The 27,725-nt window shown below is 40.4% G+C and overlaps 1 protein-coding gene across 1 annotated transcript; it reads left to right on the top strand.

The window, feature by feature from the left end:
• Positions 1-1,319: 1,319 nt before the first annotated feature.
• LOC122974174 (E3 ubiquitin-protein ligase pellino homolog 1-like) lies at positions 1,320-26,681 on the top strand. The gene is made up of 7 exons (XM_044342137.1): positions 1,320-1,547; positions 14,072-14,255; positions 19,833-19,962; positions 20,071-20,172; positions 23,733-23,930; positions 24,011-24,199; positions 25,365-26,681. Exons 2-7 carry the CDS (start codon positions 14,170-14,172, stop codon positions 25,941-25,943), a joined length of 1,284 nt encoding a protein of 427 aa, XP_044198072.1. The 5' UTR covers positions 1,320-1,547; positions 14,072-14,169; the 3' UTR covers positions 25,944-26,681.
• The last annotated feature ends 1,044 nt before the right edge of the window (positions 26,682-27,725 follow it).

Below are 27,725 nucleotides of genomic sequence, written 5' to 3'. Positions count from 1 at the left end.
ATGTAATGTCCTCTGAAGTAATGGAAACATAACTGTGTGTGTGTGTGTGTGTGTGTGTGTGTGTGTGTGAGAGAGAGAGAGAGAGAGAAAGAGAGAGAGAGAGAGAGTCAATCAATTCTCTAAAGTGAAAAACAAGTTCTGGTTTTTGTTCTTTCTTTGTCTCATAAAATTAAACCTGTGTGCTCACTGAACAAAAAAATACATGAAAAGATGTCAATATCTATGGTCATGTAATTATATTAGATATTATATTTAGCTTATTATTGAGGTCATAGTGGGTGGTGGTGGTGGTGGTGTACTGGAGCACATTATTCTGAAAAGTCTAAAAAACAAAAACAAACACTGAAAATGTAGAAGCTTCTTAAAAGTAGAATTTCTGGCAGAGCTGTTGTATTGGATTGCTGCACAAGTGTTCTTAATGAAGCAGTCAGTGAGTGTACGTTATCGTGTTATACATAATGGTGGCAATCCGTAGACTAAGGTTAAAGTCCAGATAATAATTTGTTTAGCAGACAGCTCGAGTCATAACATAATTTACTCATGAAAGCAACTTTGATGACCTGCTCTCTCTGTCTGCTGGGATAAATTTATAGAGGTTTATGATATTTATGAAAATTCTTTGCACCTCTGCTTGTTGCAGCTCCGCATCACCTTTGAAACCCAAGTAGTGAAGTGTTTCATTTTGAAATACGCACCGGAAGTAGGTACAGTTTACAAGAAACGATGTAGCATTCAAGTAATCATCAGAAAAGTGAGTTTCCGGCTGGGAAAATGAACCTGAACGCCCCCTCAAGTCAGAATGGCAACTCGGAAAGTCAGCGAAAATGTTGGTACACAACTTACCGAAAGTTGACGTCATACACGCAGAAACCTGGCGGGCGAAAGTAAATGTTTGGTTGATGGCAAGAAACTTTATACTGTTATACTTTATACTTTGTACATATTTCATATTTCAGTAACCCTTATAACAAGTCAGGTAAAACAATATTTTAATGGATTTAAGGAATGTACTGGTGCAGCAACAATCTGGGACAAAACACAACACATTTTCTTTGTAGCGTCCGTGATGTTTCCACATTACGATTTAAGAGCTCATGAACACACCGAAGCCCGAAGAACGATTTTCCAACTCGGGATTTGGGACCATCCCATCCGAGGAGCATATGAATGCAGCACGAGTTTCCCAGGATGGAAACTACTCTACCTGTGATTGGCTCACTTTGATATTCTTACCCCAACCCTAACCAATCAACCACTGAAGGGAACGAGTACTAGCCAATCAGAGACAGAGGAGGGTGGGTCGGTCCGTCGCCATCCTAGGAAATCAACTGCGCTTACACGAAGACTCGTTCAGGATGCAGAGAGTTAACTTCAGTACGGAGACGAAAGGAAATCCCAGTGTCACAGTCCTGGTTGAGTTAGTCATTTACCGGTAGAAACAATCAGTTAACGTCGAACTAGCTTACGTATTATTTTTTCTACTGGGAAGCCGTTTACACCGCCGGTAACTGGAACGGATTGCTGCGTTTGGACAACCGGTAACTTTGGTAAGTTTGTCGTTTAAAAAGTAGTTTCTCCTCATTCTCATAACGAACATTAAAATGTAGCTAAATTACAACTGACTGCATGAATGCTGCATATCAAGCTAGTTAGAAAACGAATAGCTGCTTTTTTTTAGTTCGTTATTCATCAAATTCATACAATGCTAACTATTGCATTAACGTTACATTAGCTTAACCAACACTTCCTCCTGTTCTTTCACTTCAAACATACATTTTGTTAAAGGACAGGTTTTTCAAGTGTGTCTTAAAACAACAATGAGGAGCCCAAATGAACATGTGAACATGTTTTTCTTGCTGTAATCATTCCTCCTGTTCATACTGACCATTAGAAGATCCCTTCATAATGACCTTACAATGGAAATCCACAGTCCTCCTTCTGTACAAAAAAAATGTATTTAAAAGTTTATCTGAAGCTAATATGAAGCTTCAGCGTCCAAATGAGTCAAATCAAGTAGATATCTTTCAACGTTACAGTCTTTTTAGTGTCAAAGTCCCTCTTTTTGTTACTATTCTTCCACCTGCAGCTCAACAGGGAAACACTGTCCGAGGAAACACAAAGAGGGAATTTGATGCTAAAAAGACTGTAAATGTGTCAGATATCCACTTGATATGATTAACTCAGACTGCTGAGGCCTCATATAAGCTTCACAGAGACTTTTAAATGACTGTGTGGACACACTGGATTTTGGCCTCCATCTTCAGGATCTTTTAATATCCAGTATGAACAGGAGGAATGATTACAGCGAGGAAAACCTCTTTCACTGTTACTATGGACACCTGACTGCTGTTTTGACACACTGGAGAAATTGTCAATCCCAGAATACAAAATATTTTATGTAAATAATTAAAGCCACAACTTATCTGAGATTCTTTATTGTGAGTTTAAAGCTAATGGTTATTTTCATTATCAATCATTCAAGTAGTTATTTTGACTAGAAAATGTCAAAAGTTAACATCTTTAAATGTCTTGTTTTGTTCAACCAAGAGTTCAAAACCTAAAGATAATCAGTTCAACTGTCATTTAAGACAAAGAAAAGCAGCAAATCCACATATTTGAGAAGACGGAACAATGAAATATTTGCTTGAATAATTAATTATGACAAGATTATTATCTTTAATGCTTAAATGAATGTTTTTCTTTGTGTCACTTTAGACTCCTACACTGTAACATCTGTATAGCATCTTAAAGTGTGTTTGGTACTGAATTCTTAGCTTACTTTACTTTATACACCAACCATAGAGAGATGATAAATATTACAGCAGGGACAGTGAGTATTAATGTGTAGTATATATTATCCTAAGCAGGGCTCCAGCAGTGGCGGTTGACAGGCCGGTCTGTCCGGCTCTGTGAAGCCCAGCTGCCCTCCTTTTGTTCCGGCCACACAAACTGATTAGCATGCACCATCCTGCCGGAGCATCTGTCCCTGCAGACGCTGCTTTTGTTCCCCATTTAAGACTTGAAATTTGGCCCTTTATTGTCCAACTGTCCACTCATATTAAAAGCTTTCAGATGTGTCAACCACCAACCCCTCCCCACCTCCCTCCGCACGCAAATGTTGACCCAAAACCTGGACGAAGTTTAGTCTGGATGGTCGCCGTTCAGGCTGTCAGTCAAATTATAGTTGAAATCATTATTATCATATTAATAAGGAAATATTCAGATTTGGATATACGTCACAACATGACAAATATATGCAAAGTCACATAAAATGTCAAGATGATGTTCAAGGCAATCAGCTGGGCACTGTAGTTTTTAGTTAACTTTACTAAAAAAAGGAGGAAATTAGTGTATTTGTTGGGGACTATTTTCAGCGGTGGATGAATCCAGATTTCTTGCTCTAATGAGTATTTCTGAGCAGGACAGTGTGTGAAGTCTACAGTCCTACTTCTGTGTAAAAAAAAAAAAAAAAAAAAAAAGTATTTAAAAGTTTGTCTAGCGCTGAAGTTTCAGCCGTTCAAATGAGTCAAATCAAGTAGAAATCTATAAAAACAAGTCTGTGCACAGCGGTGCGTCTCTCCTGGCTGCCAGCTGCTGCAGCCTAAACCACAGTAAACCAGAAAAAAGGAGCAAACTAGTTTTACTTGATATGACTCAGACTGCTGAAGCCTCACATAAGCTTCAGATCACACTTGCAAACCTGTAAACTTATTCTTTAATTATCAGATACACTTAAATTTCCTGGATGAAATTTAGTTTAAATACAACACACACTCTCTCTCTCTCCTACACCCTTCCTGTCTTATCGAGGCAGTTTGATGTGTTTGACAGTTTGCTCACTGACACTTTGCAGCCACAGACTCTTTATCGCTGTCTGTTGCCATGGTGAACTGGGTTAGTTGTGTGTGTGTGTGTGTGTGTGTGTGTGTGGGCCGGGGGGGTATTTCCTCTTCAGAGCTGAAAACACACCCGTCTGGCATAACCCTCCTCAGAGTCTGTCAATCAGGACTGGAGTTAAACAAGACCGGGTCAAAACCTAGAATATAGCTGGACCATATATGAAACACTGGAGGGCTTTTAATTTGAAATGACAGATATATGAATCGGCAACAATTGACCAATCACCTTCATCACTCAGTCAGTCATGGATGTTCATGTTTATAGGGTTGGTCCACTGAAGACACCGAACACATGTGATTTATACACTGATAAATCATTAGCATGTTCACCTAGACACATTAATGATCACTATACCTCTTTCACAATGGACTTTCCAAACACAGGTGTAATCAATAATATCAATTACATCTGCAATCCATTGAGGTTATCAGCTCCAGGGCCCTTGTAGTGCATATGTTGGCGTACTGACACAACTAAATGTTCATGTTATTGGTTACACCTGTGCTTTTTCTGCCACGACGAGACATAAAGTCTTCTGTGGAAAAAGTAAGGCTGCAAACTAACGATTACTTTCATTATCAATCAATCTGCCGAATACACAATCAGTCAATCTATTGTTCAGACTGTAAAATGTTAAAAAAAAAGTGGAAAAATGGCATTCACAGTCTAAAATATTAACATGTTCAGTTAAATCTCAAATATGGAACCATCAAATATTTGGCATTCAATTGTCAAAATAGTTGATTAACTTCTGCAGCTCTATAAAAAAGTCACTAATTTATCTTTGTTGGCTCAATAACCACTACGACAACTGTACATATTAAGACTTTAATGAAACTTCTGCTTGACAATAACAATAAAAAAATGCCTTTTAAACCATTTTAGATCACATCCCTGGTCATATTGTGCACCTATTTAACAATATATGCCCCCAAAAATTACAAAAAAATCAATTTCTTTGTATTTTTATATCAAAATCCAATCATGTTTTCTTCCTGTAAAACTAAATATGATGTGTGCTTATGTAGGCTTGAATCAACCAATTTCAACCAATAATATCATGACATCCACCCATCAATGAAACTTTTAGCAGCACAGAGCTCAGATTCATTGTGACACACCAACTTTCCAACGTTCAAATCAAATTCCTCCCAACATTATGTCCCGCCTGTCTGTCCTGCTTTACTCGGAAATACGTCATGATACGGAGGTTGGAGTTTGATGGTAGAAAAGTCTTTGTTGTTTAGTCTGTTGAGCCTTTAGGTCGCTGTACACCTTCGCCGAGAGCCTTCAGCAGAACGAGTGCAGATGTTCTTTGCCAAGCAGTCGGCAAGCTGTTCCTTGGTGGTTGATCTGCTGGATGATCCCAGAGCGGATGAGCTCCTTGACATTGAGGTGGAGTCTCCTCTCCGTGACTGATTGGGTGTATAACAGACAATCACTCTTTGCTTGATGCTGTCATGTCCACCCAATGTGCAATCACCAAAGTCACCAAAGTCTCTCCTGCTGAAATACTTCGGACAACTCTTCTGATCCTCTTTGACTACCAGGGTTTAGGTGGGAATCTTCCATCTCTCCCATCAGCATGATCAGGTGTCCAACTTGAGTGCCTCCGTCTGGAAGGTTCCCCAAAGAGAGGAATCACTGAACGCCACCAGTTTCAGGGAGCTGTCTTTCCCCAAGTACTGAAACCTGAAGGTCACCTCTTCTGATTTCAGTTTTCTGATAACTTCGTTTGCACAGTGCAGGGTCTGAACAGTAATATGCTTTGTACTGGATGCCAGGATGGATATGTCACACATTGTGTCGGGTTTACTCTACCCACAATATTTACTTGTATATTTATTTGCTAGCTTTCAGGGATGACTGTTGTAGAGAACGTCTCTGAACCACCCCAGATGAAGTCATCCACGTGACAAGCAAGGACTCCCATCACACTGCAGGAGTCATCCAGCCAGTAGAACACTGCTGGTGTAGTTGTGTACATAGGTGCCCCCATGCCAACAAATATCATTGCACTATTTTGGCTGATGACCACACCTGGACCTTTCCACTCTGTACAATCCACCTGTTTGTGGTAGACTTTGTCCCTTGTTTCATATCAGTCATCAATGGGCCGCAGTTGTTTACGAAGGGCTCTTTGGATCTTCTCAGAGCATTTGGCTTTTGTAAATGCTCTCCTTGTAGCATGTAATGCTGTGATGTGCTGGACTATCCAAGTACTCCTGCTAGTGCCTTCTAGAGCTGGCAGCTTATCAGTGAGAACTGAAGGCTTCAACAACATCTGTCAGTCTCTCATCTTCTGTCTGTTTTGCATGTTCATTTTTGTGTGGACAGTCCTTTGCCCAGTGATGTGTTCTTTGGCAAACTGCACATCTTGTTCTCTTGTATCTGTCGAGTGGATTCGTGCCCTTTGAATTTGCATTTTGAATTTGCAACCTTGACCTACTGTCTCGTTTGCTGTTCACTTGCAGAGGCTTGGACAAGTGGTAAGCGCCAACTGTTTGTCTTTTAACATTAAGTCCAGCAGTATTTAGTAGCTTGAAAGCTAACACAACATCTGGAAACTCCATTTTGAACTTACCTATTCTGTTGTACTGACGTTCACATTCGACAATGTAATCCACCAGCGAAACGCTATATTCTCTTGTGATCCAGTCAAACTCAGTGTACGCCTCATGCTGGTGATCCTTTTCCTCTTTCAAAACCATAACAGTCCAATTTTGTCAGAAGTGTAATCGCTTCCTCATGGTGGTTCAAATCCTCTGTGGCAATTTCCAGTGTACTGTCCCTCACTCTTCCTGTTAGCGATAAAGCAATCGCCAAGAAGATTTTAATTTAGCAGTGGAAACCTCCACATGACATTTCAGTTGTTCACTTGATTCGATATTTTCTGGACATTTCATGCCTGCTACTATCTTCAGCAAGAATCAATAACTCACAACCAAGGGCAGTACATTTCTGGACAACATTGATAAAGAACGTACGGGATCTTAAAACGAAATGTGTAACTAAAGAACATATAGTTGTTGGTGGTTGGGAAGGGATTGGGGAGTTTGGGGGCTTAAATTTTGTTGTGTTTCAAAGAAAACAGTTGTGCTCATTGATTTCACATGTTGAATTCTTAAACTTTCAATAAAAAAATTAATGATTAAAATAGAATAAATACATAAAATATCTACGAATCTGTAGCATGAGTCGGTTCAGTTTTAATTTCTGGGTCAATTATGAGTGAATTCAGCAACTATGGCGCCACATTTTGTTTACAACTTCAACAACGAAGCATTTTGATTTCATTACGCTCTGATTCGCACTTCTTCTCCATAGCAACAGCGGGCGAGGCTCATGGGTATTGTAGTATTCTTAGCTGTCCGCCAAAATCACAGACAAAACATGATTTCTCAGAAACAAAGTTGAAATAATTGAAACTGGCGGTCCTAATATAAAGCTTTAGGATTGTTAATTTATCCAGGAGAGTCCTGAGTTTCTATGTTAAATTATATTAGAGATATAATTAAAAGGAAAAAGTTAAAATGGGAATACAGAATGGGCAAAAACACAGCTTCCACTTCACAGCTCTATATGTTGATGAGGGAGATTTTTTCAGCCGTTAGTGAGTGTAACACCAGACCTTTGAATCCCCGAACAAAATATACAAGCAATTAGTTGACTTACTAACTGTTTTGCACTAATAGGAATTTCAGATGTCAGTCGAATTGTAAATGTGGGTGACCTCCGGAAGGTGCACCAGGTTTGACTCCTGATATTATGGTCTGCATCAGTCCTTGAAATATGAGACTGCACACAAGTGGTCGGTGCAAACTCTCATGTTAAATGCAGATGTGTAAACTATAAATTGGGCTTCTCTGGCCCAGTGTTGTAATATAGGGCACAAAACTAGCACCAGTCACCATCCAAATGCTGGTAAAATATGCAAGTGGCTGATAGATTTGCTTCACTCACCAACCAAAAAACAATGGTAATCTATTGAGTGGCTGGTAAAATTTGAACATTAACTATCCATTTGGCCAATGGACAAAAAAGTTAATTTTGAACCCTGTTGTAATATCTATTAATGTGATGAATAACTCAAAACAAACAGCTTAAAAAATGGTCCCAAAATGTCATTTTATTGTGCCAAAGTCCTCCATGAAGGAAGTTATCCATCGTGAAGTGAAACTGACGGTCGTGTTGTCCCAGATCAGACCAGGTGATGTTGGTGAGCCTGGTTGTTCGCTGCCTCCCTGGATAAATAATTCAGAAGCTGAAATTCACCACCGTTCACCATCTGTCAGGTTAACTATCACACTGTCCTTAGAAAACTGCACTCAAAAGGAAAGAATTAATGCTTGCGTGTAGATATCAAATGGCAGTTTGATTGTAGGTTGAAGACGTCGTCACATAAAGCTGAGGTCAGACTGACTGTTGTCTCTCAGCACATTCACTGCTGAATTATTATGTTATTTTCTCTGCATTAAATGTTCTGAATGAAAGAGGAAACATTTCAGAGCAGGAAAACACTCAATAAAGTGCAGACATCTGTCAAGGCCTAATAATCTGCAGTCAGCTTCTATTTTCACAGTTTATACTGAAAGAAAAGTAAAATATGACAACGCAAATAGACAAATAAAGCAAAGACGCTTCCAGTAAATGATGTCAAAAACTTAAATGGAAATGCTGACAAACTGAAGTTGAAACTCGGTTGTGTGAAGAGCAGTGACTCCAGCAGTTTTGTGTTGTTCAGGCTGATTAGACACCATGAGATCTGAGTCACAAGCGAAGGATGAAATCAGTTTGAGTCGCGGTGTGAACAGAGCGACGTGTGATTCACCTCGCTGCGTCTCCGTCACGAGAGGAAAGACGCACAAAAGGACGGTTGTTTTGGAGGAGTGAAGTCACTTTAGAAGTTGTCCTCCTTATCTGGTGTCCCGTTACAGGCAGTGAATGGATCTCTGTCCCCCTTCATTTCACTGGCTGTATTCATGGCCAGTGAAATAAGCTCTGGTCATGATGGAGCGTTGGGGCCGGTTCAGGGGGGCTTCTCTCCTCACGATGCGGCGAACTATAAATGTCTTTCAGCCACTGAACCCATCAGATTTCCTGGTCAACACGGCAGGGTTTCCCTCAGGAAATTGGTTAGCGGAGGTGGTAAGAACAACACTGAAGTATTATTGCATTGAAAAAAGTGTGTTTTAGCTGATTCATGGTGGGTTTCAGCCACAGGAGGTTTTGGAGGAACAGATGGATCATCTTAAAAATAACTCTCTCATTGGGGTCATTGATGTAAATAACATGGATCTACTAACTTCAACTTTTCTGCTATTAAACAAACAAGATAAACATGATTAGTTATTTTTCCATTAACTGGAGCTGTAAAAATTAGTCAGTCGGCAACTATTTTGATCATCGATTCATTGTTTAAGTCACTTTTCAGGCAAAAAAATCCAAATATTCTTTGGTTTCAGCTCCATTAATGTGAGGAGTTTCTGCTTTTATAAGATAGTAATACAAATATTGTTGGGTTTTGGACTGGTGTTCGGGAAAAAAACGAGGAATTTAAAGACGTGAGCCTTACCATCAGGGTTGGAGGCAAAATGCCTCTAAAAACTGTAAAATTGCCCTTGGGTTTGGGATAACGGGGGCTTTTAAATGCCCTTGTGAAATAAACAGTTAGAGACTTAATGTATTTTGCAAAGCATGTCCAGATTTTTCTCGGTATTGAAGGTGTGACTTGGAAACGTCTGGGTCAACCAGGCTTCTGTACCTGCACGACCCCCCTACTTCCTCCTTTATGAGCGTCGTGAGGTTGTGAGGCAGCCGCGTTAGCTGCTAACAGTAACGTTACCAACAGTAACATTGCAGGGACAAACATGTAAAGGGTTATGTTCGTCTGCCGGAAGAACCAATCGTAAGACTCCGCTGATGACGTATTTGAATCCGCAGCTTGTTCACAATGCTTTTGCGGGTGATTTTCTTCTAGTTTAGGGTCTAGGGACTACTTTGGGGTGGTGACGCTGTTCATAAGTCTTGTTGTGTGATTGACCAAAGTAAAGTTTTGTTTTTGGAAATTAAATTGACTTTTCTCCTTTTTTTATAGGAAAGTATATGCAGTCAATTTTGACCCCTAACACAACAGATGTAACGACAGTTGTTCATTTTAACGTATAAGAAAATACAAACAAGTCATTTTGTTCATCATTAGCCTCTCATGATCTTATAATATATTTGCCAGGATGAGTGTTGTTTTTGTGGAAAAAAACCACAAGGAGATGGTTTTTAAGAAGTATTATGTTTGTTTTATACCAGATGAAACCAGAAACAATTAAAACAATGGCACACTGTTATTTAGAAGAGGCGTAAATGTGTGTGTGAATTACCCTCCTTTGTTCTGCACAACCAGTCTCTGTACTTTTGTTAAGCCTGTAATAATTCTGTTGCAGAAATCTTGGGTCAGTCTAGTCTCGTCAGACCTCTCTGGCTTGGACAAGCTCTTGTGTTTTGTGCCTGGCTTAGCCTCCTTTCGGATGAAGTCTTTCATCGAGTGCCAAACGAGCTCGATAGGTTTCAAATCTGGTGACTCTGGTGGAGTTTTCACCCAGTTGATTTCCCTCCGAGGTTATACAAGCCTGCAGTAGTGGTTTGGATCATTGTCCTGGAAGAAGCGATGATCCGCCTGGTGTATGGTGCTGAAACTTCTTTTAATTATAGTGTAAAATATTGTCTGTCCATGATTCCCTCAAAGATGACCAAAGGACCTGCACCATGTCGTGAAATCATTCCCCAGACATGGAACTTTAAGGGATGTTTGGGCTGTGGTTTGGCAACAAAGTGGTCCTTTCTGTGGAAACTAAACCTGGCATAGAGCTTCAGAGCTACTGTGGTTTCATCCGTAAACAGCGCATCATGCCACGTCTCCCCAGACTCGATCCACCGAAGAGCTTTCCATCGCCTTGCATCTTTGTTGCAGTCTTTTATCATTCGGTAGAAGTGGTTCTTTCCAAATTTCCATCCAAGGTTTCTGCGGTGTGGTGTGTACTGGTCAGGATCAGTGGAACATCTAAATATGCATCAATTTTCTGCTGTACAGCTTGGGGGGGGGGGTCATCTCATCGTTGGTCTTTGTCATCTCATCAATGGTAGCCAGAATATTACTGTGGAAATCAGACAAAAAATAGACAAAAGCAACAACAAAATCTTAATTTATGTACAGGAACGCTGTCTGCTACCAGACACAATTTATAAACACAAAGATTCAGCATCTGTTTATTAATATTTATAAAGTTCAAACTCTGTTAATTTTCTGCTGCTGCTTTCATGTGTTTGTTTTGTTTTATCCATATTGGGGGAAACCATACGAAATCTCATTGTATCTGAGTATAATGACAATAAAGATCATTCATTCATTTTGTACACCAAAGAAAACTCAGTGTGCTTCTCAGATGTTGTAGAGATTATAATAAAGGGGCGTGCGCACAATTATGTCAGTCTGTCGCCAGACAAGGACCAGATTTGTTTCACGCAGGTTAGCCAAGAAAATAAAAATGTTTAAAGAACTAATATATATACAGGCTATTCCAACTGATGAGATTGGCAGGACAGTCATTTGGCGTTGGCATGTTGTCACCAAAACAACCACCACGTCCTGCGTTGATGATGTACTTTCCTGTTACATCCTTGTCGCAGACAGAAGATATGTGGTCAAATGTGTCCCAGACTACCTCAGTAAAGTGGTTTGAGTGATCAGATCATAATATATCTTGGTGGTCGTTTACACTTGTATTCAGCGCTGTTGACTTGTGATCTAATCGCCCAAGACACATTTTAAAACCAAGAGTAAACAGGGCTGTTTTAAACTGATTGCACCATTTAACAGTAGAGTTAAGGTTGAATAGAGAGACAGTTTTGGAAATGATCCAAAATGCCCCTGAAATAAAGTTAATGAGGGCAAAAAAGCCCTTAATTTCCTACCTGGCTTACCATTAACTATTTTAATTCATCATATGCTTGTGTTTCGTGCTTCTTCTTCATATTTTTTGTTCTTATAAATATTCAATAATACTCATCAATAATTTTGATAATTTGTTCAGTTGTAGCTTGAAAGAGAAACGATATTGATTAGTGTGAAGGTATTTCTCCAAAGTCATATTGCACTTGAAGGTGAAGTGTGGTCAAGACATAATCTCAAAGCATTTAATGTTTCATATAAAATGTTATATATATGGAACTGTATAGTAGGGGTGGAGCTGAATATAAATAGAGGGGTTTTACAAATATTTATTTCATACAAATATTTTGTACGATTCGTCTTCGGGAAGAAATAAAAGTTAACAACGTGCAGGTCGGGACTTGTAGTGTAGTGAGGTTACATCGCTGTCTCTGTGTTACAGGTGTTTAAAGAGCTGCAGGTCTGTGTGTCTGCTGGAGCTGAGCTTTGGATGAGTGGTCAGTGCAGTCGTCCGTGGTCTGGGAGACCGGGGGTTTGAGACCTGGTGTGGGAGCCCTCCTTAGCTAAACCACATCCAAATTTCTCAGTTGAAAGCCAGTATTGCAAATCCCAGTGAAACATGGTCTAAATGTGAAGGTTTAATCAACGTCAACTTCAAATAGTCAGTGAAAAAACATCTTTTCACCAGTGACATTAGCCGTGTTTATAAATGTCTTTTCAAATGCTCGCTGTTCATCATCAGTAATGTGGAAACATCAGATTTCCACACAGTCTGAGGAATAAAAAAACTGTCTTCCTGGTATTAGTTTGGTTATCAAATCCAAGCGTCTCTCCTGATTGGCTGCTGACAGCGCTGTCAGCTGAAGAGTGGATCTCACTGGACGGGAGAGGAGGTTGCACCGGCGTCTGGTTCAAAGGTAGTTTAGCCAATTTCGATAACGTTCAACACCGGAGCTGAGAGCGTCAGAGTCGGATCATCCCTCTCTGTTTCCATCACAATAAGGTCATTTTAAGACAAGACTGTAAAAGTTTACAGGCTTCTCGACTGATGATTCGACTCATCAGTGTTTAGAAGGTGGTCTGTATTTCTACCTGGTGTCCTTTTTTGCACAACTTAATGATCCTTTAACAAGACAGGACTCGGGAAGACCAGAATATATGATAATTACTAGGGATGTGCAGAAGGCCCAGTATTTGTATTTGTATCTGTATTTGTTGAGGCAGCAAAATTATTTGTATTTGTATTTGAATAAAGGTGGAAAGAGGCTTAAAAATCCTGTTTTTGTTTTTATTAGGCTTTTAATTTTAGAATATTAAAGTGTTACAATAAGTCTTCATGAAGCGTGTGTCAGTAGTTCAGCTTTATCTCTGGGGAACACCCCCAACTCCGGGAGTGATGTCCAAATTAGGAAATGTGCGTCATGTAGCAGGTGGATGTGACTCCCCTTGTTGAGACCTGCTGATAGACGTAACAGCGTAGCAGAGGAGAGACACTGAGATAGCGATGCAACCGACCTGCACGCTGGTATTTGACATGTTTTTTTGTTTGTTTTCCCCCTGAAAACAAATAATTTATATGAAACAAATATTCGTAAAACCCCACTATTTGTGCTTTGCCGAATAACGTATTTGTATTCAAGCACACCCCTAATAATTACATGTCTCTGTTTTTTTACTCATTTTTAGTTACAGCGCAGAATTTGTCACAACAACCAGCAGAGTTGTGTAACTTGTAGATTGACGATGATGTTGGCTCCTCTTCGATCCCCAGTTTCTGTGTCAGTACATCAGAACTGGGCTTCTGAATGAATGCTCAGCTTGTTTTTTTTTTTCGTGGTACAAAGGATTATAACATCAGTTCCAGTGTGCTGCTAAGTGAGTCACCCCCGTCACGGACGCAAATGGCCCTGTTTTACACCTAACAACCCCACTCAGTGTGCTGGACTGAATACATACTTTGTCTGCCACTGTTGCTCCCAGCTCCCAGCACAAAGACAAGTGTGGGTGTATTGTAGTAATGAATAGTGTTGTGTTGAAGCCTTTGTGTGCCTGTGTTTGTATGACTGTCTAAAGAGAGTTTTTTAAATTTTTAGGTGAAATATCCAAAGTGACGCCTTCTCTGACAGCGTGAAAAACATGAAGTCATCGTAGTTTCACCTGCTTGAATCATCACAAAGTGCTTGTGTCCAGTTATTAAACTTTCTGACTTTTTTTTTCTGTCTGCAGGTGATGTGTTGTTGTTGTTTTCCTGCGCCGATGGAGACTCTCTGAGGACGACGGAGGAACTTCAGTCCTCGGCGTTCTTCCCTCTGAAGGCTGCACAGATGTTTTCGCCTGGTCAGGAAAACATCTCCACCTCCACTGCTTCCACCAAAGGACCAGTCAAGTATGGAGAGCTCATTGTGCTGGGGTAAGATACTCACTCATCTGAGTCAAAGGCAGTGATGGAATAAGTACATTTACTTAAATACGCTTTGAGGTACTTTACTTGAGTCTTTCCTCTTTATGCTACTTGATACTTCTACTCCACTACATTTATTTGACAGCTTTAGTTACTGGATACTTGTTTCCATTAGTCCATTAATCAGTCTGGAGATTTTCTATATTTTTCTTATTGGCAACAAATCTCATGTTTGGATCCAAACCAACAATGAACTGATCTACTAACAGGTATTGTGTGTGTGTGTGTGTATCCAAAGCCTGATAAATCTTACTCCTCTGTGCTGTAAACCTCCTTTGTTGTCCAAAAACTATTAAAAACACGTCAATAAGCCACACTGTTGCACTGGGTCACATGTTCCTTCATCCCTAAAGATGGTGGTTACCATAACTTGTTTAGAAATGGCTCCAAAGAGTAAAAATAGTGAACACGGAAACACGGTTCTGTTTACAGCTTCACTAGCTTGTTGTTGCTACATGTCACAACCTCTTGACTTTGTACTACACTATAAATTTCTCAAATCACTCTAGTAAAATGTCAAGATGTTGTGATATGTAATACCAAAAGCTAGTAAAGCTCTGTAAACCATGTTGCACTCCTGAGGGTTACTATCTCATCGGCTCCAAAGAGTAAAAACAGCTTCACTAGCTTGTCGTGCTACATGTCAAATTTCTCAAATAACTTATCGCTATTTTTACTCTTTGGAGCAGTTTCTAAACAAGTCATGGTAACCACCGTCTTTAGGGATGAAGGAACATGTCATCCAGTGCAGCGATGTGGCTCATTGACGTGCTTTTAATAGTTTTTGGACAACAATGGAGGTCTACGGCACAGAGGAATAAGACATATCGGGCTTCGGATACACATAATACTTGTTAGTAGATCAGTTCATTGTTGGTTTGGATCCAAACATGAGATTTGTTGACATAAGAAAAATACAGAAAATCACCAGACTGATCCTTTAATGTCAAATTTTAATCTGGAAAAAGGTATCCAGTGACTAAAGCTGTCAAATAAATGTAGTGGAGTAGAAGTATCAAGTAGCATAAAGAGGAAAGACTCAAGAAAGTAGAGAATTGTCAGTCAAATCCTTTAAAAAAAACACATATGAAAAGCTTATATTGTTAAAGATTAAACCAGTGACCTCCAATAATAAAGCAGCGTCTAGTTGTAACTCCAATGACAACTATTAGAAGGATTGTTATGACATTCATGTTCTCCAGAGGACAAATCTTAAAGAATTTGGTGATCCTCTGACTTTTCCCTCCAGTGCCACCAGCAGGTTGATATTTTTTGGTTTTCTGTGAAATATCTCAACAACTATTAGATACTATTGTTGGTCTTACAGCTGTGTTCCTCTAAGTTTGCCCACATCCTTTTGGTTTAGATCATTTGAACAAGTTTGTCCAGATAAATTAGATTAAACAAATCCGTTTATTCGAGCATTTTTTTTATGTACAGTGTGAAATTCAATCCGCTTCTTTTTGGTTTCACAGCAGCCTAAATCCAGTTAAATGTGCCGAGAATCTCCACCACAGCAAAGAATGCAGCTGACTGTGGACACAAGTGAAAGCCTGTGGTTCAGGGAGGTTGTGGCTGCTGTGGTTTTCAGACCTTTTGTTTGCTTTTTTTTTTTTTTATTATTGTGTCCACATGTGAAATTAAACTGTCTGGGAGACCCTGTAACTGCCACTTATACTGGTCATAAGGTTTAATTTTCAAGAGCCATAAAGTTTTTGAGAAAACAGAGGTTTCCTCACTGAGGTCTGGGTTTTTTTGTGTCGTATAGTGGAGCCACAGTAGAGTTGGGGTGGTCTGAGTTTGTCTAAGAGAGGAGGTGGCTGTCACTTTATCTGAAACACAGGAAGTTTGCATTATCCCGTGAAAGAATGGATCGACTCATAACTGAACTCCAATGTTTACTTGACCCGCGGCTGGCAGCGGTCTGGCTCTGAAGATAACCTTCAGCTAAACTGACTTTTAATTACAGCTACCACAACATTCAGCTTTTCAGGACCAGAATAATGTTCTTCATGATGATTTGCAAAATAAATGTAGTTCAATTAAAGCTGTGTTTAACGGGCTTCCTGTTGGCTCAGATGGATAAATTGTAAAAACACGTAACCACAATATCCTGCTTTTCAATCTCGACTGAAACTGTTCATCAGCCTTTTCTGTCCTACATTATGTGGGAAATACTCTTGTTTGCCCTTTTACCTGTAGTATGGATAGAGGGCCACAATGTATTTAGCAGGGCTGCAACTAACAATCATTCGTTTTGAGTACAGTCTAGACCTGCTTTATGTGAAAACTGCCCTGAGATGACTTTTACTGTGACTTGGCACTATATAAATAAAATTGGATTGAATTGAAAAATCGTTCTTTAAAAAATGTCAGAAAATAGCAAAGAAAATTCCCGTTGTAGTTTCTCAAAGCCCAAAGTGACATCATCAAATGTCTTGTTTGGTCTGGTCAACGACCCAGAAACCAAAGATATTCAGTTTACTGTCATTTATGACACATAAAGGCATCAAATCATCACATTTGAGAGGCTGAGACCAGCAAATGTGGCTTTTTTTCTTAAAAAATCCCTAAAACAATTCTTCGCTTATTAAAACAGGTGCCTTAGAAATAAATTTTCAGTCAATCGACTAATCGTTGCAGCTCTAGTTTTTAGCGTAGCCTAGCACAAAGACGGGAAGCAGTTGGAAAACTGCTAATCTGACCTCATCAAAAGAGATAAAAATCCTCCTAAAGCAGCTCCAAAGCTGATTTACATGTTGTAAAGAATCAAAACTGAAATCCATTTCTGTCTCCAGTGGTGGAAGAAGTACTCAGATCCTTTACTTAAGTAAAAGTACTAATACAGCAATGAAAAAATACTCCATTACAAGTTAAAGTCCTGCATGAAAAATCCTACTGCAGTAAAAGTACATAAGTATTATGAGCTTGATGTAGTTAAAGTATTGCAGTAAAAGTACATAAGTATTATGAGCTTGATGTAGTTAAAGTATTGCAGTAAAAGTACATAAGTATTATGAGCTTGATGTAGTTAAAGTATTGCAGTAAAAGTAGTGGTTTGGTCCCTCTGACTGATATATTATTATATATGACATCATTAGATTATTAATAGTGAAGCATCAGTGTTAGAGCAGCATGTTACTGTTGTAGCTGCTGGAGGTGGAGCTAGTTTACACTACTTTATATACAGTTAGCTAGTTTAGTCCAGTGGTTCCCAACCTAGGGGTCGGGCCCCTCCAAAGGGTCAGCAGATAAATCTGAGGGGTGGTGAGATGATTAATGGGAGAGGAAAGAAGAAAAAACAAAGTTCTGATACACAAATCTGTTTTCAGTTTTTGGACTTTTTCTCTAATCTTTGATTTTTGCTGAAATATTGGATCATTTGAACATTTATTGAAATGAAAGCATGTGAGAAGTTTAGAGGGAAAAATCACTATTTGGTGGAGCTGTTAACAACTCATAGACATGTGAAATGTGACCCCGACTACACACTGCTTTTTGTAAGACGTCAAAAGACAAAAAGGTTGGAAACCACTGGTTTCATCTTTAACAATGTGTTGTATTTTAAAAGCTTGTTATATTATCCATTGTGTCAAATCTTCATCTGAAAAGTAACTAAAGCTGTCAAATAAATGTAGTGGAGTAGAAAGTACAATATTTCCCTCTGAAATGTAGAAAGTAGCATCACATGGAAATACTCAAGTAAAGTACTTTAAAATTATACTTAAGTACAGTACTTGAGTAAAAGTACTTAGTTACTTTCCATCACTGTCTGTATTTACAGTACTAGATGAATGTAAAACTGTGGGCTGATGTTGATATTCAGCTGTTTCTCAGTGTGACAGGAAACGTTTTTAATGACTTGGTTCAGCTATAATTTGGAAATATGAACCCGAAGGACGCGAACACAAACCTCCTACATACACACACAGAAACTGAGTCCAGTTTTTTGTTCTTGAGCAGCATAACGGAGCTTAAATCCAGTTAACCGTGTGACAAAGTAAACCACAGCTAAGAATGCAGCTGACTTCCTGACTGAAGGCCATTCACTGTGGACACAAGAGAGAGCCTGTGGTTCAGGGAGGTCGAGGGACGTCAGGAGAGTTGTGTCTGCTCTGTGGTTTCAGACCTTTTGTTTGCTTTTGTGTTATTGTGTCCAGAACTGAAATAAAGCCGTCTGGCACCCCAGACTGTCACAATCTGTCGTCACTGAAACTCCACATTAGTGTAAACCAGGACTGGACGATGATGGATCACATTTAAAAACAGAAAGGTTTCATTTTTTTAAAGTGTGTTAAAAATATATGATTTGATTTGTACGTAAGAACACTCACACATGCTTAAAACACACTTTTATGTATGTTTATGTGTGTATAAAATATTCTACCTGTTCACTGAACACTGCTTTAATCTGTTAATCTGGCTTCTCTCTGTTGGCTCCCTGTTGGTTTTAGAATTGATTTTAAGATTTTACTGATCACTTTTAGAGCACGTCTGGATTCTGGCTCCAGTGTATGGCCGTAGATCCTCAGGTGGGGCCCTTATGTCTGCTCCAAAGTCGAGGTTTATATCTAAAGGTGACCACGCTTTTGCCATCAGGACCCCTCGGCTTTGGAATGACCTACCTGAGGAGATTCCTTAAAACCCATTTTAATAGTCTTTTTACCATCTTTTTATCTTTTTACTGTTGTAGCGACTACTTTTTTAAAAAAGGCCGCTAAGAGACTTAGTAGGCTCCTATATGTGACATGTCCATACAAAACCATCCCGAAGTCCAGATGACGTTTTACTGATGTTTTATTGAAAAAACAGACAAAAATGAAAGAATCTGACAAGCAGCTGCACAAAAAAATGCAATCTGTCTGTGAAAATAAAATGATGAATGAACAGACGATGGTGACGGTCAACAGAAAATATCAGAGCTCTACGGACTCCCTTTGTCCAAAACTCCCACCACCACCTAAGTGAACAGGTAAAATAATAGGAAACCACACCCACGTAAGTGACGCAATATGTGATGCCCACGTCAATATATAAACAGAAATAACAACATATTTTGGCTCCTACAACTGTCTTTTTATCTTTTTTACTGTCTTTTGTCTTCTTGTCTTAACTTTATCTTAATTTTATCTTGCCTTTCTTGGTTTTCTGTTGTTTTATTGCTTTTTGAACAGGCCTATCCTGATTTTGTTTCGTCTGTCGAATCACTTTGTAACCTCTGTTTTTAAAGGTGCCATGTAAATAAAGTTATTATTATATTTATTTATATTTTACATAGATCTTCTGCATCTGCACTGATGGTAATAATTTCATTCTCTCTCTTCTTTCTGCTGCTCGGCAGTTGCAATTGAACCAGATGTAAGGCAGTTGCATTCACTGACATTGTCTCCTACACAGTTTAAAACACAGTGGAACAATTTATGTTCCTTTTTAAATGATTTCTGCAGCAGTTGTGTTGATGCCCCGATGACCCGTGTGGAACTTTTGTGACTGTTTTATAAGACACTTTCCGTCTTGTGTATCCAGGTGTAACGGCTCTCTGCCCAACGGCGATAAGGGGAGGCGGAAGAGTCGTTTCGCTCTGTGTCGCAGAACCAAAGCCAACGGCGTGAAACCCAGCACTGTCCACACTTCCTGCACACCTCAGGCTGCCAAGGTGAGAGCTCAACACACAGGTGAAAGTGATGTGTCATGTGTGTGAAACCCTTTTCATTGTTTTTTTTTTTTTTACCTACTGAGATCATTTCTGTTTGTCTTCTTGAAGGCGATAAGCAACAAGGAGCAGCACAGTATATCATACACTCTATCCCGGGCGCAGACGGTGGTGGTGGAGTACACACACGACAGCAACACCGACATGTTCCAGGTGTGTAGCAGCCATGAGCTCTACCTGATACTCCATTTATACCTGGCGTTAACATGCAGTCTGTATCTGGTTATTTGGATAAGGGAAAACACATGTTAATGCGATTGTATCTGGATGGATCCAATCAACGAGTCTTTGCATTTACACCCAGTATTAAAATATGTCCTCGTTTTCTCAGCTGTACCCACATTGTGATTGGATCTTAATATGCAAATTAGCTGGGTGGAACTTGGCGGACTTGTCAACAAACACGTCGTATCCCAGATCAAGGAAACTGCTGCCATAAGAACGGACGTCATTCACTTTTGTGCGAGGGCAGATTTCTAGTTGCTACTATTTGTAGCTTATCTGGCAGGAAGAGGCGGAGCTCGGTGACCTTTCAACTTCCTGGGATGATTTTTTTTATGGTCACACTGTACAGATTGCGTTTACACCTGCTGAGAGCCGATTGCAATGCGAGCCTGACCGCTTCCGGGTGTGGTCCGTTGGATCCAATCCCATTTAGATCGCAGTGTGTTCTGAGTGTGTTTACACCTGCTGTCAGGGACCAAGCAGTCAAGGCACAAGGAAACACAAGTTTAAATTTCAAAGTTGGGTTTATTTTCCCAAAAAGATCCAACAAATACAAATAAAGGAAGGTAACTGAATTATTGTAGGGCCCTTTGACAAAACAAGATGTTATCACAACTAACAGACCTAACAGAAGGGTGAGACATGAGGGAAACCTATCTACTGGCTGAACAAACCAATAAACACACACATGGGAGGACAACATAAACTGGTCCTCGGCTTGGGCATCTGCATATAACCAGGCTCCACCCTCAGCCCCGTCTTTTCTGATGTACCTTTCACCACTCATGAGTTGAGAAGGGCCCCAAGTAAACAAAAGATGAACGTCTCCTGGGAAAGACAATGTCTGCTACACAATGTCAGCCAATCTGAGTGAGTTTGCATTGGCAAAACCACTTGAGCTTTGTAATAAGGAGGAAGGCAAGTTTCCAGTAGTGTGGAAAGAAGTCCTTGAAAAGACCCAACCTTGGCCTGGCCTATAGCTCTAACGTCACATATGTGCAAGACCATAGAAAGGATGATAACAGGGAGCGTAACATACCATACGGGGGAAATAAAAGACTTATTCTCACCATGTCAGGGTGGATTTAATATGCTTGGAGCAAATAAAGAGGGTGTTTTCTTTGATGTAGAAAAGGCATGATGTGGAAGAAAGGTCTTAAAATTAGATAATATGGGTGTTTAGTGGTAAAGTGTATAATTGGATAAAGGATTTCTTATTTGGTAGGTCTATTTGGGTTTGTGTTGGGAATTCATTTGAAGCCCATTGCACTGCGGTTGTGTTGTGTCTGTTAACACGTCAGTTGGAAGTTGGGGGAACAGTTAAGGGCCAATTATTGGGCAAATCTGCAGAGCCATAAGGATTTACACCCTATAAAAAAGGTTATAGACGTGTGGTAGGAAAGCAACAAAATCAAAAAGCTAGTAGTTTCAGATATAACTTAAAGAATTGGAAATCAACGATTGGGTCATCAATCAAACTGTTTGAATGCCATCATGGTTACTGCCTCAACCAATGATAGATTTCTCCATATCGGAACAAGTACGTCCAAGCAGAAATGCATTCAATCGGCAGGCTTATGTGAACACCATACTACATAAAAGGTGTGGGCATCATGTACATATATTTACTGATGGGTCTTAAGATTCCAGAGAATGGAAAAACAAGTGGTGCATTTTATGTCCCAGAGTTGAAAGTTAGTAAAAAGAAGAAACAAAGCACCACTGAGCGTATGTCAGTATATGCAGTTGAAATGATGGTAATGTTATTGGCTCTACAGTGAAGAGAGGAAGTCAAACTTCTGTGAATATTACTGTGTTCTGACTCAAGTGCAACCCCGGCTAGTCTTAAAAAAAAAACCTCTTCAAGATGCAGACAGGATATCCTCTATGAAATCTTGCAATCTTTTCATAGAATTATTAGGCAAGGAATTGTTTTTACGGGCGCCAGCTCATGTAGGCGTCCAAGAGAATGAAACCGTAAAACAAGTAGAGTTGGCGATACCAATAAGTAAGACAGACACTAAAGCTTTCATATGGAACAAAATTAAGAGGTTATGGGATAAACGTACTAAATAAAGACATTTGTGTCAGAGAGGGAAGGTCACTGGGGGAAAAAAGTAGGAAAGAAGAGTGTCTGATTAGAAGGATTAGACTGAGACACACTAAATTAAATTAATCTCTACACCTCATTGGGAAGCATCCAAGCGGAACATGTGATGTCTGCAGTCAAAGGGGAGACTGTGGATCACGTCCTTTGTCTCTGTCCTAAATATGTAAATGAGACGACAGTTACTAAGGAACAAGAGATTAAACACACAAACCTTAAAACAATCTTCACAAATAGCTCCGGATATTTGGTTTTAAAGCATGTCTTCACCCGTCGAAAGCAGATAAAAACAGGAACCTGCTTGAATCAGAAGACTGGGTAGAACATTAGAAGTTCTGGCGATTGAAGGCCAATATATATATTTATATATACTGAGGAGAAAATGTGGGAATGAAGAACAGGAGTAACTGCAGGGCAGACAAAGAAAAGAAATAGTGAGCAATAAAAACTAATCAGAGGTGACTGTCAGGACAAACAGAGTATTAAGCTTCATAATTAACCTTATTGAGTCTACGCCCAGCACTTGAACTAAACTAAAAGAATTATTAACAAGAATAATGTCCTGCTATTCTTTTATCATTGTTGGTTAAAATCTTGTAATTTGAAACTGTCAGTTTCTCATATTTCCAACATATTTACTTCCTCACAGCAACAGAAAATTATTTTTTTTGTTTCTTTTTTTTTGACCACCGTGGACTTCATCATTTATACAATGAGGGTTTTTTTTTTTCCTCTTTGCATAATCTTCTCAACCCACAGAAAACCATGAAGCAAAACAATGTGAGCTCAAAGGTCACATTTTATACTGCAGTGTGAGATAAGTCCATTTTATTTATAAAGCCCAGTATCACATATCTCACATTTGCCTCAGCGGGCTTTACAATCATATTACAATAAAAATCCTCTAACTTTAGACCCTCGATTCAAATGGAAAAAACCTTTTTAATGGGGGGAAAAAATGGAAGAAACCTCAGGAAGGATCCTTCTTCCAGGACAGGAAATAGATGTGTGAACAGAATAGACCAAGACAGCAAAATTACAGTAAAATGTTTTCATTCAGTAAATAAGTCAGTCTAGGAAAGAAATGAGAAGCTACAACCATAAGAATGAATAAATAAATGTTACTATAAATAGGCTTAAACTGTATAAATAACCTGTAAATGAGGAATTTAAGAAAATAAATGTGTTCTCTCATTGACTCTCCATCTTTCTGGTGTTCATTTCCAGGATCTTCTCTCGTGTAATTTGACCTGATTTGAGTCAAGCTTTAGTGGGTCATCCAATGCAGGCCACTTAATTAAATAACGTGACACAGTGTCATAATATACATCCCCTGAAGATACACTGAAATACTCAAACCTAAACGTTTGCTCGTTACTAGATCGGGCGGTCTACGGAGAATCCCATCGACTTCGTGGTGACGGACACGGTGCCCGGAGGTCAGGGCCAAGCCGACGGTCAGTCGGTTCAGAGCACCATCTCCCGCTTCGCCTGCCGCATCATCTGCCAAAGACACCCACCTTACACCGCGCGCATCTACGCCGCGGGCTTCGACTCCTCCAAGAACATCTTCCTCGGGGTAGGACGCGCTCCTCGCTGATGATTCATTATTTATATCCTGTGTAATTACAGACTAAACATTGAATTCTTTTTCCGCAGGAGAAAGCAGCCAAGTGGAGGATGCAGGATGGTCAGATGGACGGACTGACCACCAACGGCGTCCTGGTGATGCACCCGCGCCAAGGCTTCATCCAGGACTCCAAACCCGGCCTGTGGAGGGAAATCTCAGTCTGCGGTAACGTCTTCATGCTGCGGGAGACCAGATCAGCTCAGCAGAGAGGCAAGATGGTGGGTGACCCCTACACACACGCTACACAAGCACAAGATCGTGTCCCTGAATATTAGGATTTAAATATCAATACAACATACTACAAACTACGGCTTCATAGGACACCATATATCTCTCTCAGGTGGTCACTTCCTGCCTGGCGTCGAACGAACAGTAACCCTCCGCATTTCTGATGTCCTGGACATGAATTAACCTCCGTAAATATGCTTTGAAGATGATTTTAAAAAGACACTCCTCGTTTTTCGGAACCAGTTTTAGACAATTTCTTTACTTTGTCTTTTGTGTTTATCTCAGATCACTGGTGTCAGGTTTCAGTTTTGAAATCCCTGATACATAAATGTGCCCAACTGTATGTTGTGTAGTTCAATTGATTCGGCAGGATTGTAAATAAACAAACAGAATAACACAATGTAATAATGTTTGTTCAGTACTGTTGTTGCAGGTTGAACTCCACAGAACAGGCGAGTCGAGCGGCTGCAGCAGTAAAAACTTCTTTTTCGTAAAAATACAATCATGACGCGCTCTGATAGCTAAATGTTTAGCGCACATGCTACATAACTACAACATCGCTGGTTTGATTCCAGTCAGGGATATTTGTTCCATGTCATCTCTCTCCTCCTGTTTCCTGTCTGCCACGTCACTACTGAATGTCCAATAAAGGCAAAAAAAAGGCAAAATAAATACACTCACAAAATCATAGAAAAAGTTGGGTATGAAAAATAGTTATGATGAGATAAAATAATAGTTGTGAAAGGGTTCATGGGAGCTGTAGTTTTTGAATGTTAACAAATGAATTGTATCAAATCATAAAGGATTAGAATTTGAATATCTAATGCTGTATTAGATACTCATTTATCCATCAACATGGATGCTAAACCCCAGAAACATGTTTAACTTTTGCAGTAAAACCAATTAAAAACCCTCAATTAGAGATTTTATTGCGTTTTAAGAATCTAGTGGAAGAGCAGCGAGACAGGAAGTGATGCCTTTATTGGACAGGAAACGAGTGGAGAGAGAGGTGGGTATGGCGTGCAACAAAGGTCCTCCGGCTAGAATGGAACCGGGGACGTTGTGGTCACGTGTCCGGGGCGCTCCAGTGGTCTGGAATGACTTTAAACAGCAGTGGTTTGATGACCTGTATTCTTCTTCTCGTCTCTCCTTCAGGTGGACGTCGAGTCTAACGAGCTGGTGGACGGCTCGCTCATCGACCTGTGCGGCGCCACCCTGCTGTGGCGGACGGCCGAGGGCCTGGCGCACACTCCCACCGTCAAACACCTGGAGGCGCTGCGGCAGGAGCTGAACGCAGGACGGCCTCAGTGCCCCGTGGGCTTCAACACGCTGGCCTTCCCCAGCCTGCGCCGAAAGGACGTTCTGGACGAGAAGCAGCCGTGGGCCTACATGCGCTGCGGCCACGTGCACGGCTACCACGGCTGGGGGGGCCACCGCAACCCCGAGGTGGAGGAGGATTGTCAGGAGAGAGAGTGCCCCATGTGCAGGGCGCGGGGCCCCTACGTGCCGCTGTGGCTCGGCTTCGAGGCGGGCCTCTACGTGGACGCGGGACCCCCCACCCACGCCTTCGTCCCCTGCGGTCACGTCTGCTCGGAGAAGACGACGGCGTACTGGAGTCAGATCCCGCTGCCGTACGGCACCCACGCCTTCCACGCCGCCTGCCCGTTCTGCATCCAGCCGCTGAACGGAGAGAACGGCTGCGTCAGACTCATTTTCCAAAGCCCGCTGGACTAGAAACCACTCAGACTTTTTCCATCTGGAGCCTTAACCAACAGACAGCGTGATGCTTTGAGTTTTGGAAATTTCTTAACTTAATTTTTCATAACTTAATTTAACTTAATTTTGACCAATATAAGTACATGTTTTGGGTTTATTTCTGCCTTGTTTTTAATATCACTGGTCATTCAGGCAGCGTTGTCCTCCTGTGAGGTGACACAGATGCAGAAATACAGATTTGCCTTATTTATTCATTTATCTTTTCTGTCATGTTTTTTTTTTTTTTTTTTTTTGTAAACCAATGCAAATATTTAACAGCAGTAACGTTTCTCAGAGTTTCCCTGTGACTGGTCCCAAACCAGCCCCCATCCCCTCCACTCCCGCCCTCCGTTCGCCATATTTAAGGGCCGTCCCAATCAAATTAGCGCGGCGTGTTAAGTGGACTGTGAACCCGGTGCAGGCTTACGATCAATCCTAACAGGAAGTGCACGTTGGACAGGAGAACGGAGGAAACAACATACAAATGTAAGAGTTCCGTCACATTTTTGTTTCCCCTTCACAAATAACTTCACCGTCTCAAACAAGAGAATAACATAATAGCATATCTCATATCTCATGGTTATAGATGTTATGTGTTCACACGGACAGTGGAAAAAAGACAAAAGCAGCTCACGAGGCTGCGAATGGAAAAATGAACATCCAAGAGAAATAGCGCCAAACAGGTCTGGGCCTAATTAATAAACGAAGTTGATCTGTCGCTTTGTAAGCCTTGTTTCTCGAAAATATGAAGCATGGTGTCTATCCGTTGCCATGGTGACGGCTGCTTTCTTGTTCAGGTAAGAGTGGCAAGCGCGTCCCATAATTTGCCCCGCCCCCCCTGTAGACTGTATAACAATATGGACGTCGTTACCGTGACGTCACCCGTTGGTTTCTGAAGAGCGGTTTTGAAGCTCAAAGTGAGCCGCTCCGGCCGTCGCCATCTTGGCAGTGCGTGACGTTGCCTAACTCCCAGCCAATCAAAAATGGGCAAAGAGGCGGGCCGAATGGCTGAAACAAGCCACCTAGTGGCTGGCGGACCTGTCACTCAAAGCAGCCATGTCCTTTATTGTGCATAACTTTACAGCTTAATAAAATTTAAACGGGTGAGTTATAAAAAAAATTCACCCCCCCCCCCGTACAGTTTATTTCTGCTGTAAAGTTGGGCAGTTTAACATGGGGGTCTATGGGGATTTACTCGCTTTTGGAGCCTCAAGTGGTCGTTCAAGGAACTGCAGTTTTTGGCACTTCCGCATTGGCTTCATTTTACAGCCCCGGAGGTTGCCGCTTGGTAGGGACTGGTTTGGGACTGGTTTGAGACTGGGCTCATCTCACCCTGCCTTAAAAAAAGCCATTAACACGTGATCATCAGTTGGGTTTCAGTTGTCCCATCATGGTTGTTGTTACGGAGGCTTTTCTGTGGCAAAACACTGAATTTTCAAGCAGGGAAATGTGACAAAACTATTGAATTGTGGCACAAACTCCCAACTTAAAATAACATCTTTTTTTTTAAATAGTGTTTTAAATTAAGTGACCTTCTGTCATTGCTGTCGTCACTTTGAACACAAATTAAATTTTCATGATGTTAATTGTCACAACATAAAAAACTATATCTGGGAAACTTTTTTTTTTTTTTTAAACTGCTGTCGAATGACTTGAAACACATTTAGAATTATTGTTTATGTTTGTAATTTTTTTTTTTCCCAACAAAATGTATGTGATGTCTACTACAGGCAGTGAATGACTGTATATTAGTTGTTAATG

The sequence above is a fragment of the Thunnus albacares genome, chromosome 3 (genome assembly GCF_914725855.1).
Source record: "Thunnus albacares chromosome 3, fThuAlb1.1, whole genome shotgun sequence".
NCBI lineage: Eukaryota > Metazoa > Chordata > Actinopteri > Scombriformes > Scombridae > Thunnus > Thunnus albacares.
The sequence above is the reverse complement of the archived record's forward strand: the minus strand, read 5'-3'. Positions and strand labels throughout refer to the sequence as shown.

Bases quoted from the DNA above. Each gene is read 5' to 3' on its own strand.
- LOC122974174 (XM_044342137.1), top strand. From the start codon at position 14,170: ATGTTTTCGCCTGGTCAGGAAAACATCTCCACCTCCACTGCTTCCACC. The intron at 19,963-20,070 runs GTGAGAGCTCAA...GTCTTCTTGAAG, and splicing joins GCACACCTCAGGCTGCCAAG to GCGATAAGCAACAAGGAGCA. The intron at 20,173-23,732 runs GTGTGTAGCAGC...GCTCGTTACTAG, and splicing joins GCAACACCGACATGTTCCAG to ATCGGGCGGTCTACGGAGAA.